Source organism: Corythoichthys intestinalis, chromosome 4 (genome assembly GCF_030265065.1).
Source record: "Corythoichthys intestinalis isolate RoL2023-P3 chromosome 4, ASM3026506v1, whole genome shotgun sequence".
Lineage (NCBI taxonomy): Eukaryota > Metazoa > Chordata > Actinopteri > Syngnathiformes > Syngnathidae > Corythoichthys > Corythoichthys intestinalis.
In genome coordinates, this window is record NC_080398.1 from 33,408,368 (window position 1) to 33,422,924 (window position 14,557).

The window sequence follows — 14,557 nt, forward strand, 5'->3', positions numbered from 1 at the left end:
TATAAATTACGAGAACATATGCACAACTAGGTATAGGAATTTCGACTAATTTCCCCGCCGACTGGTCTCAGATTTTATTTGCGGCTAGTCAGACACATGTTAAATAAAAAGTTTAAAACGCCCAAGTTTTGTGTATTTACAAGCTATTTCAGCCCATACATTCAGGACAAGTTATTTATTTAAATTATATATGTCACATAAACTGACTGAATAAAGGTAAACAATTGAAAGACAAATACATTCCTGATACGTTGGCCAAAACGCCAAGTCGCTGTCCCCTCTACGTTTTTTGTTGTTGTTGTTGTTGTTTTTGCATTTCTCACCCTGGCTACTCAGCCTGTTTACAAAGAGGCAGAGGCGCCAAGACCAATGCCCCAGTTATATCCCGCTAAATTCCCGTGTAATGTGACGCAGCATCTTGTCATGGATTTCAATGTCTAGGGAATTACCCGGGTTGGACACTTTCAGACTTGTCCTGTGTCGGCGACTCAGTGCTCTCTGTGCGTGGAGGGCGAGGGACGTGATTTTTATAACCCGGACATTACGTCATTTTTGGTCATCATCGGCAACAAAATAAACCACACATTTCTAAAGATGGACGATGGGCTGCCTCTTCCCCGGTTCTATCATTCAATAGCAAATTGATTTCGTTATGTTTCGAGTTGGATTTTGCATTCTTTTCAATTTGCCATGTTGAGAAAGAGGAAATGACGATGGTCCCACCATGATATTTATGTCATCAGTCTATGAGCTGTGACTGGGGAATTAACCAGCCACTTTCATGCATGCTACATCTCGGTGAAGTCGGAGACATTATACTAGGACGCGACCCGGTTAATGTCCGTGTCATCTCTGTGTAAGTCATCCTGGGAAATTGCTTTCGGAAATAAAAGCTTCCCGTTTAAGTCCTGGGATTTAACCGGAGTTCAGCATATGTTTAAAAGGGGGTCAAGACGCAGGATGCCCTTCAATCTACTAGTAATATACAAAACGTTTAGGGCTGCAGTTATCGATTATTTTAGTAGTCGATTAATCGATGAACAAGATGGTTCGAATAATCAAGTAATCGGATAAGGAACATAAAAAAATTAAAATACCTGAGCTGAGCCTCAAACGGTATAAAAAAATAAATAAATGAAGATCTATGTACAACAAAAGAACAATTGGTTAACTTACATAGCAAAAGTCCGCTAGCTTAAATGCTATGAAACGTTCACGTTTTTTTTCACAATGCTGTTTACATATGGTTCAGACACATATTCCCACAAAAAAGGCTAAATATACCTAGAAACTAAATTACGAATGCATTAAAAAAAATTTAGCTTGGCTTATGTTGGTCTTAACATGGAACAGCTGGATTCGACCATGTGAAATGAAGCAGACTTGAGGGCAGTGTAACCATCGAAATCAATAAAGCTTAATGCAAACACTTTCAAGACAAACCATTACAACGCCACTTTATTCACTCATTCATTCATTTTCCATGCCGCTTTTCCTCACGAGGGGGAGCCTATCCCAGCTAACTACGGGCAGTAGGCAGGTGACAACCTGAACTGGTTGCCAGCCAATTGCAGGGCACAAGGAGACATACAACCATTCACGCACACACTCATACCTACGGACAATTTTAGAGTGTTCAATCAGCCTACCATGAATGTTTTTAGGATGTGGGAGGAAACCGGAGTGCCCGGAGGAAACCCACGCAGGCACGGGGAAAACATGCAAACGGCCGAAGCCCGGGATTGTTGAACCCTTGATCTCAGAACTGCGATGCGGACGTGCTAACCACTCAGCCACCGTGCCACCACAACGCCACTTTAATGAAACGAATATTCGAAGCAGCAAAATGTAATTCGAATATTTTTTTCGAATCGAATACTCAAGTTAATCGATTAATCGCTGCAGCACTAGAAACGTTTAATTATGAGTAGGCGGTTAAACGATTAAACGACTAGTCGTGCACATCCCTATGCACAACTGTATATAATCAGATGAAATCCATCTTCATGGAGTCAGAACGATCTCAGCGTTTTTGGTTGGTTGGAACAAAACTTGTTGAAGTCCAGTTTGACTAGCCCAACATGTCTCTGGGTTTTGAATTTTAGTACAGTATTGATGGTACTAAAGCTAACAAATCACTTTTATATTACATCCCCTTTTAAACCGAGTATTTTGGCAATGGTAGTGCAAATTTCTCCATTATTTACAAGTGAAAATGACCGCAGGGGGTTTCAACATGTAAGATTGTCTTCATTTGTGTGTGTTGTCATCATCTTTACTGCATGTGAGGCAAGATGTTTGTAAAATAGTACACTCTGTACTTCCAGATTCCTGATGTAACGAGATCATTTGAGGTGACATGGGTGCGTGTTAGTAGAAAACTCATCAGTGGAAACGCTCAAAGATGTTGTTTTCCTGGAGCTCCGTGGAGCTCAGGTGGAGGCTGACTTCATATTTGCACCCACCTTGATGATGCTGCTCCTGCGGGGCATGTCCGCCTTATTGTCGGGCTCCACGGAGGTGGCGTTGTCTTGACCGACCATGTTGTCTTCGCACATGCCACAGCCCCCGTTAGACACCGAGCCCTCACCGGGCGTCTTCCCCGCCGCCTGCACGCCCACCTCGGCCGCCGCGTGATCCAGCAGGCTGGCCCCGTCCTCCTCCAACTCCGCCATGGACAACGCACACTCACACGGTTCGGAAAAGAACTCCCGGTTAGAATTTAGTCCGATTTCCTGGTTGAGTACATCCGCGCGGCGTGCTTCTTCTCGACCATCCGCCACCGGGTGCTGAAAGGTGCCGCACGGCTAGCAGAGGAGGCGTGTACGCGGAGGGGAGACGACGGCAGCGGTGTCCGTACGCGGCACCGTGACATCGGGAACGGGCTGGTAACGAGCTAATTAGCCCAAATAAGACGGGCGAGTGGTAAAAGTCTGGCTTTTAACGGCGAAATCCCCCCGCGGTTCGACTCACCGCGGGCGCTCCAGTTCCGATACGGCGTCGCAGCTCTCCATCCGGGGAGGGAGCGACGGCAGCGGAGGGGGGCGGTGAGTTAACAGCTGCTCCGGCCAGTTAGCTGCGGTTAGCTACCTAGCCCGTCAGCTAGGGAGTTTGCTAACTTTGATGTTTAACTTTTTGCGCTTAAAAAAGAATCTCTATTCCAGAAAAAAAATAAGGGAAAGCACCATCACTTTTTCAGTTTTACTTCACTCTCTCTCCGAGCAAGCAGTCGTTGGACGCTTTCGAACCGCAACTACCACAAGTCGTACGTGCACGCTCATTAACAAGTTGTGTCATCGCGTGAACGCGCGCCGGCCAGAAACAGGATGTGCTGTCAATCAAATTTCTTTATTGTAGCTTTGTAAAAAAAAAAAAAAAAAACATATCAACAGGGATAAGTGGCATTGAATAATCATAAAGGGCGTAGGTTTGGTCTCAACATTGGTAGGGAAGATTTAACAGTATAACCTGCATGCACACTTTTTGCTGAGGACGGGCAGGGCCGGCGCTAGCTATTTTGGTGCCCTAGGCATAAATGCTTTGTGGTGCCCCCCCCCCCCCCCCCCACCCAACGATAGAAATGAACAATATCTGAACATTTGTCAGTATTGCTTTATTTTACGAAATAACTTAGTTGTCAACAGTAATATTTCCCAAACATTCACATTCACAAATGTTTCACAAACTGTCAAACCAAACAAAAACAAAATGAAACAAAAAACAAAAATAATAAATAATAATAATTAAGTCTCTATAAAAAATATTTTTAAAAAATCTACCAATGGCACCAACTACTCAAATAAATAAAACTAAATAATTTAAAATAAAATAAAATAAAAAATTCCACAACTATTTACAAATAAACATCTGTAAATGAACATAAATAATGAACTTTAAATACAAACATTAAAGTGCAAGAATCAGTTGTTAGTGGCCCTACAGAGGCACACGTCTGCATTTCCGCACCGCAAAATCAGCTATCAGGTCATTATATGACAGTTTCTGTGTCAATTTCCCCATTGATGCTGATGACAGCCAGACCACTTAAACGCTCATGGCCCATTGATGAGCGCAAATTTATCACATTACTGAAGTGCACGTAAATGCGTCAAATCTCATTATTGTCATTACCTGGTTATTCCCAGTTATCCGATTATTGTAGTCATGTAAACATAGCTGATAATAAATAAACAATTGTTTAAAAAAAAAAAAAAAAAAAAAAACATTCTTACCTGCAAGTGATGCGCGGGCATCATCTCGCTGCTTTTTCCTCTTCCTTTTTTCCGCCCCCGACTCTTGTTGTCTTTTCGATGACATTTCCTTTCAAGAATAAACTTCTGCCAAATTTGCTACTGAAGCATAATGGAGCAAACCACTAGGGAATTGGGGGGGGGGGGGGGGAGGGGCACCAAAGGTAGACTGACGAGAGGGCCGCACAGGAGATTCTTTTTTTAGTGTAAATAATGAGCCTATGTTACTTATATTTGTATTACTTGCATTTATCAGGCTTTACAAAGTTTTATTTTAAATACTATATATTGTTGTTATCATTACAATTACTATTTTTTAGGATTTTTTACAAACTTGATTTTTTTTCTGGTGCCCCTTCAGGCAGTTGGTGCCCTTCGCGCAGTGCGTGTTATGCGTATGCGGAGCGCCGTGTCTGAGGACGGGACATTGATAAGACCAAACAGATCGGGTGAATGGGGGTCAGAGCTACATTTCTCACGAATATAAACCTAATTAATTGATAGGCTAAATAATGAATGCAATACATCTGTATTGACTTATATACTATTCATATGTATTGGTTCAGGTGAAACACTGTTCCATTCAAACCTTTGTTTTAAAAAACTACTAAAGAAACAGTTTGAAAACTTCCAGAATAAATGTCTGGATTTTATTAGGAAATTTATATTTCAATATTTGAACATAACTCAAATGATATTAAAATACAAACTTGTTAATAATCTCTTAACTATCCAGGAATGCAAAAAAATAAACATTTGTCTTAAGACCACTCAACATTGTTGAGAAATTAATATGACATATATATAATATATAAAAATATACATTAGAAATAACACAAAAAACTCTTAGCAAGGTATTAAAAAAAAAAAAAAAATTTTTAAATCAGCCTTCCTTCAGAAAAGACACTACTGCTTTTGTCTACAAGCACAGCCAAACTACAAAAAAAAAAAAAAAAATTAATGAAAGCTCCTTTGGACTGCTTTAAAACCACATAAATAAATTAAAAATGAAAATTGGGGAGAAAGGTATCAACCTCGGTTCACTACATTTCTCACAGTTTAATTAACGTTAACAGTAGGAAATACATACAGGAAGACACCTCTTTCTAAGCAGCTTCCTGAAGTTTTGCAGGTTAGCAAATTCACAGTTTAATTTTATGCTAACGCTGATACAGGTCGGACTATTAGTAGCAAAATTAGTGGTGTGTTCCCCACCTCTACAACATTGAAGTCTTTTTACATTAAATACAGTGGCTGCAGCTGGTCGGAAAAAAAATACCTAATATCTCTCCTCTTCAAAGGGGGCGGAGGAGGCGGCATGGACCTGAGGTTGTGAGTGTGTTTGTGCGTGTGTGTCGGGGGGGGGGGGGGGTCCAAGTCATCAGCCAATTAAACGTGAATTTGAAGGGGGGGAAATGAACTGGGACACTGGGCAGTGAAAAGGGGTAAATGTAAGTCTGAACTGAACATAATGAAAATAATTCACTTAATAATGGTAGGGTCAATTTTATCCTTACAACACATTGGGAGACAATCTAAATTACCAATATAACTGAAGTCTTTATATAATGCAAACAAAGTTGCCTTAACAGTTGGTGGGGACAATTTGAGCATCCTGAAAAGTTGGTAGTGTTATGTCCCTACCGTCCCTATGCAAACCTACACTCTTAATAATCATATTTCACATCCAATGACGGTGACAGCAACATTCGCTGCTAATGGATTGGACGTCTATTGCCGTCAAAGGCAGCCAACGAGTTAATACTTACAAATAAAATCGAACGAACCCTGCCAGCTCTCTCAGTTAAAATGGACTGGACGACTATCACCGTCAACGAGTATATACTTTAAAACAAGGGCGTAGGTTTGGTCTTAATATTGGTAGGGACGATATAACAGCATAACCTGCATGTACACTTCTTGCTGGGGACGAGACATTAATAAGACCAAACATATTTGGTGAATGGTGGTCAGGGCTACATTTCTCACCAATATGAACCTAATTAATTGATAGGCTAAACCATTAATGCAAAAATAAATCTGTATTGACCTATACTTTCACACTGCAAATTTATAATGTCTTAGTCTGATATTTTTTATTAAATCTAGACAAATAATTTTCTCCATTGTTTTTTGAGTGTTAAAGGCTAGTTAAAAGATTAATGCGTCAGATTCTTCCACTTTAAGTAAATATTACTATTTGTTTGTACTGAGTCAATACATCTAAAAGTTGGTCATTTTTCAACTAAATCAACAAAAGAAATTCTTTCAAATAATGTTTTGAACAAAATTCTTGAATTAAGAACATTTCTGACGAACAAGTTTTTCTTTTAAGATTAAATATACAAACTTTTTGCTTCAAATAAGGCTGTTAAGCTTATTTTCAGCTAGCTGTTTTTCTTATGTCAAGAAATCTCAGTGAGTATACTCGACTAACCGTGGAAACATAACATTTGGAACAGTAAGTAAGTTGTTGAATCGTGGCAATTCATGTCACACACTCTTTTTCGTCATTTGTAATTTGGAAAAATAAATTCTAGTGTTTGGATAAAATATTGATATTAAAATTTTATTGTTTATTGTTTTTTCATTGGAACTTTCTCAAGGATTAATACAACGTCAATGAGCAGTCTTGACCCACAGCAAGAAAATCAAAGTATTATGATCACTTGATGCAAAAATATAATCAAAATAAAATGACCCGACTCTGCGTGAAGCAGGGAAAGATGATGAGAACAGCAGGGGCTTGTACAACAAGGCCATCTGCTGGTCAACAGGGCGTAGTGTCGCCCACATGATAATCGTTTCTGCGAGAGGTAGGACGCTACTGTTTTATGTTTTTATGATGACGTCTTCGATGCAAGGCCGTAGGTTTGGTCTCAACATTGGTAGGGACGCTATAACAGCATAACATGCATGTACACGTTTTTTTCTGACGACGGGACATTAATAAGACCAAACAGATTGGCTACATTTCTCAAAAATAGCTCGTTCCTACGTAAGGAAAAAAGTTACAGTAAAAATTATTTTCATGGGAGAAAGTCATTTTTCAAAGTGCTTGCTTCATATAAAGGAAATTTATAGTGGTTGTGTTTTTTTTTTTTTTTTTTTTGGGGGGGGGGGTATAAAAATGTGCATAGGCTGCAAATAAAAATATTTTGATGATGTAGAAAATACATAGACTACATTTTAATTAGGGAATAAATGCACAAAATGCTCAGTTGAATTAAGGATAACAGTAGAAAAAGTACAGGAAGGCACGTCTCCAAGCAGCTTTCTACTCAAGTTTTACAGGTTAGCAAGTTCACACTGTTTAATTTTATGCTAACTCTGATGCAAGTCTTTCTTTCAGTTTCAGTTCCAAATTAGTGGTGTGCTCCCCACCTTTCCAACACTGACATCTTTTTACATTACTTACAGTGGCTGCTGCTGGACGAAAAATATAATATCCCTCCTCTTCAAACGGGGCGGAGGAGGCGCCATGTCGACATGTATTTCTGTCTGGATTGTGTGGATGTGGGGGTTCTAGTCATCAGCCAATCAAACATGCGTTTGGGGGGGGGGGGGGTGGACTAGCACATTCAGCAAGTGAAAAGGGGTAAATGTAAGTCTGGACATAATGTAGGGTCAATTCTATCCTTATGACTTATAGGAAGACAATCTAAATTACCTATATAACTGAACTCATTATATAATGCAAATAAGGTTGCTTAAAAGTTGGTGGGGAAAATTTCAGCATCCTTAAAAGTTCGTGGTGTTATGTCCCTATAGCATCCCTATACAAACCTTCGCCCTTGCTTCGATGCAATGAATTTAGTAATAATTATTAAATGACAATGAATCATATAGATTTGAAAAATATTTTTCTTCAATTCTTCCAAAAGTGCCCCCCCCCCATTATATTCTTTTGCTACAGGCATGTTTTTAAAATATATCACCTGTTTTAGGAAGAAAAAAATTGATCAAACTAGCTGACTTTGACACTTCAACTACACCTCAATTATCTGAACACTACTAGTATACTCCTCACAGCAGAGATACAATAAAAATGGCAATTGACGACAAATGTCCTCAGTTGCGCTCAATGTTTGGATTAGATGGTTAGATTAGATTGGAACAGATGTCTGTTCACGTCATTGACATTGAAATACTGGAACATGAAAAACACTGCTGCATTAACTGACACTGACTGCAATACAGTAGATGTCCAATCAATTTGAACCAGGAGTAGAATGATACACTTGAAAAGTCAAACATCAAGATTTAAAGCAACACTAGGTAACTTTTAACCTTTATAAAATATTTTCATAACATTTGTCGACTGACAACTAGTTGAATGACACCTCTTTTATATCTTGAGGAGGTTTGTATCACTTTCACCGGCTCTAATTAACACTGAGGAGGGTGGCAGGAACCCTGCCACACAAAAAAACTACAAATGTGCTGACTGCTTTACGGCATACTTTAAGTCTCCCTATCGCTATAAAGACGGAAGTCAATGTGAACGCTTTCGCTCAAGTTCTGCAAAGATGGCAGAGCAACAAAAGTGACAAAAAGTTTTGTCCGAGGAGACAAAAAAGGGAGGTTACCAGGATAAAAGGAAACTGAAGAATAAACTTGTCCGGTGGGGTAGCGGGGAGGGGGGGGGGCGTCAATACGTCAAACACTACGCAACATCGTCATATGCATATATTCATCTTTCACAAAGTCGCTGGAAACAGAAATATCGTTTAATCCATCTGCAGGCAACCGAAAAATCAGGATTTTATGACGCTCTGCGTTGGTCCTCATGGGAAACGCAGTCTTTCTTAAGGCAAAACACTACCACGTTTGTCCACCTGCATCGATAAAAACGACCAAAAGCGAAAAGTTACCTAATGTTGCTTTAAACAAAAAAGTACAATTTTGATCCTTTTTGGTGAGGAAAACAACACAAGTTGCATTAAAAAGTACAACAAAGCAGAAAACTACACACACGCTGGATGAAGAAAGTGTCTAAATGCTTAATACCCCTGAAGAGATTAAAAAAAAAAAAAAAGCCGACCTTGCACTTCTTTTCACGCTGTCAGCTTGTTAAAATAAAAATAGAAAAAAGGTGACGTGCGTGTCTGCTCTCAACATTTCAATAGATGAGGCGAGAGATTCGGAATATTCCCACCTGCTCTGGTTTGTTTACATTTTAATGGGGATGGATGCGTGTTTAAAATGATGACACATGTTTGCTACACCTGCAAGATAACACTTTATCATTATCATAGCGCAACAGCCTAACGAAATGCTCCAAAAAGCACAGTATTGGAAATGCAAAGTGTTATTATGTGCGATCTGAACAGATGTTACATTTTACACGCATTTTAACGAAGTAATACTAGGGCTTCCACAAATGATTATTTTGATAGTCTGTTAATCACAGCTTTTGCAATGAGTAATCTAAACGGCTCATATGTAAATCACGTTATTTACCGGCTTTTTTTTGTTGTTGCCAGAAATGTAAATTTGAACCAGGAATTATGCGCTGAGAAAAGTTTGACTACTGATATTATAGAATTATTATTCCATAAAGAAAAACAGATGTTGTAAGTATTTATTTTTTACCTTAATTATTTATTTGACTTTTTTTCTATTTTGTTAGAAATGAATGATATAAAAATAAATTATTTTACATTTTTTCCAATGCCATCCAAAAATGGCCCCAAAAACGAAAATACAATTGAATAATTAAAAAATACAAATACATCCTTTTTTAAAATTAAATAGGAATATTTAATCTAAAAAATACAATTTTGGGACAATTTTTAGGTTGACTATGTCTTTCAACAATTAATCAATTATGAAAATAATTTGAATTTATAATTTGCTAATTGATCTGTTAGTCAATTAATCGTGGCAACTTGATTAAAACTATTGAACTTGTAAAATCATTCATTTATAAGTATTCCTTAGCTGCTTTATATTCTATTTCCTTTTTCACTTTGAGAAATGCATTTGAAAATAGTGGAATGTAATCGTTCTGTAATTTTGTGATCTATTCTGTTAAAAAATGACTAATTTCACTCATTAGCTGCCATCGGCGACAGTTGACGATCGCTGCCAGCCCCTTTCAATTTAAGTGGATTGGAGATCTATTGCCATCAATGACACGGAATGATTTATCGTGATAACCTGTTTGTATAGGTCGTAGTTTTGTTGTTAACCTGGCAAAAGATTAAAAAAAAAACAGGTCCCAGTTTTTTTTTATTTAGCTTATTTCATAGATCACATCCACAAGGGACCTCAGATTGACCCTTGGGGCACACCACATTCAATTTAATGACTTCTGGAGAATGACAATGCAAGGTTTTGAAGGGGTGATTTAAACCCTTCCAGAGTGGATTTTAATGAAAGATAAGAGCAGCGCACATGAGGTAACAACCGGGATATTTGAAGTAATAGCTGCCTTCAAGTCATCATCAGCAACAGTGTGGAAGCTGACAGCTTAATGCACCAAGCGAGCAAGCTAGAAATAATGTGTGTGTAGGGTGGGGGGGTTCATTTCTCTTTTGTTTGGAGGATGGAGTGAAAAAAAGAAAATTACAACATAATGGTGCGCTCCACTTTTGCTCTGTATTCTCATTTAAATTATATTTTCTTATTCCAGTTGAAACTGGAAAGCTGAACTAAAAAAGAGAAATACTGCTCTGTTTTTGTCTTTTTTGCTACACTCATTCCAAAAGAAGGAAAGGTTAAAGAGTTTGATCTTGAGACATCGAATGAACAAGATTCTCTTGTTTCAACCCCAAAAAGTTTGTTTCTATCTTAGTCTGTTTTGGTAATAGCATTTGGCAGGAGAGCAAATGTTGGTTTCACTCAACTTCCTCTTTAGTGGCAAAAGAATGACGAAAACTACCTTTTTGAGAAATATATTTGTTCAGTGCAACGTTGACATTTGCACTATATGTGTGGCTATCACTATATGTTTGCTTTAATTACGCCTCAAGCATCTTAACAAAACCTTCAATCTATTGAAAACTATTTTACACAATGAAAATATGCTTTATTTACATTTCTACGTTTCTTTATCAAATGTACACAATGAAACACAATCTCTTCTTTCACCAAGGAAAAAAGTTTGTATTATTTTCCATTCTTTAGTAATCAAGAATAGAACATAGGGCAGTTTTTACAAAATTCTAAGACGATTTTCTGCCAGAAAATGTGGATTCACATAATGGGCTGTTGTCATAAATAATGTTATGAAACTGTGCATTATTCCCATATACTGCCTGTTGTGTGTCAGTAAAATTATTTCCAAGCTTATAATGAACAGTGAAACAGAATCAGAACAATCGTCACATTTACGATTTTACTCCTCAATGACCACAAATGACAAAACAATAAATAATGGTGAAAGGTGCATTGGCAGTCCTTCAGTTGTCTTGTATAAAGTTGTTCAAATGTATAATGCACAACAGTGGTCCCCAACCACCAGGCCAGGGACCGGTACCGGTCCGTGGTGCATATGCTACCAGGCCACACAGAAATAATAAATAATTTATATGACTAACCGCATTCTGGCCTGTGCTTCTTGACACATCAACAATGTTCCATCTAATTTTTCATGTGTCTGAGCAGACACATAAGCTCCCTGACCACACTGTGGAACACGGTCAGCACCATCAGATGTGTACCCTTGGGCCACACATCAGTATCGCGCCTGTTCAAAACCCTGGATCATAGCAAGTAACATTGCTTATTAAAAGAATGACACTAAAGCAGCAATTTTCATTACTTTACTTTTAATATAATTGATTTGTCCCAGATAAAAAGAAAAAGACAAAAATCTTTTTGTTCATGAGATGTGTACTATGTTATATGTGAGAGTCCTGCTTTAAACAATAGGAAGAATCCTGCTTTGGACTGGGTAAGGTCCAGTTGTGGCATGGATGAGTTAATAAATATAAGCTAATGAACAACCACAAGGGAGTACAGGATAACAAACTCACACATTAAAACTTTTCAGACAATAAGGACAATCAAGATTCCTATTATCAGTGTTTGAGCAGCTACACTTCAAAAACACAACTCCTTAAAACCAAACTCCCTTGTTTACCGTGTAAATCTACTAGAAATACATGAAATTATCAGCCAAATTTTACTCACTTAGATATCCTGAAATAAGCTTATTTTCAGTTAGCAATTTTTCTTAACACTTTTTTTGAGCAAAAAGTTAATACCGTATTGGCCCAAATATAAGGCAGCCCTGATTATAAGACGACCCCCTCTTTTTCAAGACTCAAGTTTGAAAAAAGACTTTTTGAACACCAAATTAAGAAAATAATTACAGTACATCCGAAACAAATTATTATAACAATATATTTGAGAGAAAAAGCATGTTATTTTGACTCATTCGAATCTTAACATCTGAACATTTACATATGTAAACTAAAGTGCAATCACATTTGTAAATGAATGGCTTATGGTTTTTGTAAATAAACCAATCTTATGTGATAAAACAACAAAATTGCAATAACTGCATTAACCATCAAAGTGAAGTCTAACTGTAACTGTAGTCTTGAAACAAATCTGAATAAGGAAAAACATTGCAATAAAATAATGCAAACTGGTTAAACTTAAAAGAGTAGCTGTGTCATGACAGAACATCTCTTCAATGATATCTGGCGCCATCTAGCGTCGTGAATGGGGAGATTAGCTGAGATCTGTCATGACAGAACATCGCTTCAATGATATCTGGCGCCATCTAGCGTCGTGAATGGGTATAATGTCTAGACCCAGAATATAAGACGACCCCCTCTTTTTCAGTGTTATTTCAATGCAAAAAACACCGTCTTATATTCGGGCCAATAAGGTATATATAATCTTAAAATAAGTTTATTAGTCAGAAATTCAAGAATAGTTATTGTTTAAAACATTTTTTGAAAGCAATTTTTGCTTGATTTATGTGAAAAATTACTTTTAGATGTATGGGCTTAATAAGAACAAATAGTAATATTTACTTCAAGTAAGTCGAATATTGGACAGGTTAAAATAATAATAATAACAATAATAATGAACAAAAACACAAAAATCTCACTCTGTTTCATCGCTTGTTCTTCTGATTGCACAAACTCAGACAGCCATTCCATCTTAAAAGAACCACATTTCTTTTTTACATTGGCTTGATGGGTGTGGTATCGTTGCCCGTTCCTTTCGCCATGATAAAGTGTATGCATTTGCGTCTCAGCTGCACTGTTGCTAGCTAGCTAACCTGCAAGGTGCGTATGCACAGGGCACATATGCACAACACTGTCAATGCTATGATTGGCTGCATAGCGTAAGTGAAGTGAACTGTATCTTGTTATTGGCCAGACACCTGTTGCTCATTGAGTTACATTGCAAAATGGTACAGCAAACAATTTTGTTGGTCTAATTAACTAGATTATATCAGTTCTAAAATTTGATATTAATCAATACTGTAGCGCTTGCAAAGATTGGCAGCGGAATGTTGCTTTAGTAAATTAGCACAGGAGTCTAGCTCTCTTTTCACCACCAATGGGAGCGTCGCGTTGCCCATAAGCAGATTTTAAGGGGGGGCCAGCCCCCCCAGTGGCCAAAAACTGTCATTGCATGAAATTGACTTTCCTATATATATATAAAAGTTGCAAAGCAATAAAACTGCAACAAAAATGAATGAAATGAACAAAAATATAATTTTTTGTAATGGGTCAAAATTATTTTTTGAAATATCATGTGACTAGCACCTTAGACGGTCATTTGCTTTGCGTATAATTAAAAAAAAAAAAAAAAAAATTAGAGGAGGGTTATTTTATTTTTCAAATGATTTTTTTCTTTGATTGAAGCAACTTTTTTGGGGATTGAAGGATTTAGACAAAAATGTCCTACCCATAATACGGCCCAAACACAAAAAGGATTGCTTCAATCAAAGAAAACTTTTTCAAGGAAAAATGAAGTGTTCAAACGCAAATTTTTCGATCTCAAATATTTTTTCGCATTCAAAAACGTTTTCTATGATTGAAATATTTCTTTTTTTGATTGAAGTGATTTTTCTTTTTGAAAATATATTTTTTTAAGCAACTTATTTTTTGATTGAATAATAAAACAAAAACGTCCTAGCCAAAATGTAGCCCAAACACAAATCAACATTACTTCAATGAAAAAAGTTGCTTCAATAAAAAAAAAAAACTTGACTCCACTCAAAAAAAAATTCAATCTAAGAAAAATAGCTTTCACATGCGTTTTTTTTTAGCTTCAAATTTATTTTTGCATTCAAACACATTTTTTTTATTGAAGCGACTTTTTTTTTTGTTGTA

At 37.3% G+C, this 14,557-nt stretch overlaps 1 protein-coding gene across 1 annotated transcript in view; it reads right to left on the reverse strand.

Annotated features, from left to right (window-relative positions):
* The window catches only part of LOC130914716 (inactive phospholipase C-like protein 2), a 60,547-nt gene extending 57,236 nt beyond the window's left edge, over nt 1-3,311 (reverse strand). Inside the window, exon 1 of the mRNA XM_057834154.1 lies at nt 2,466-3,311. Within this exon, the coding sequence (XP_057690137.1) occupies nt 2,466-2,675 (210 nt within the window). The 5' untranslated portion in view covers nt 2,676-3,311. The remainder of the gene's footprint in view (nt 1-2,465) is intronic.
* Between the last annotated feature and the right edge of the window lie 11,246 nt (nt 3,312-14,557).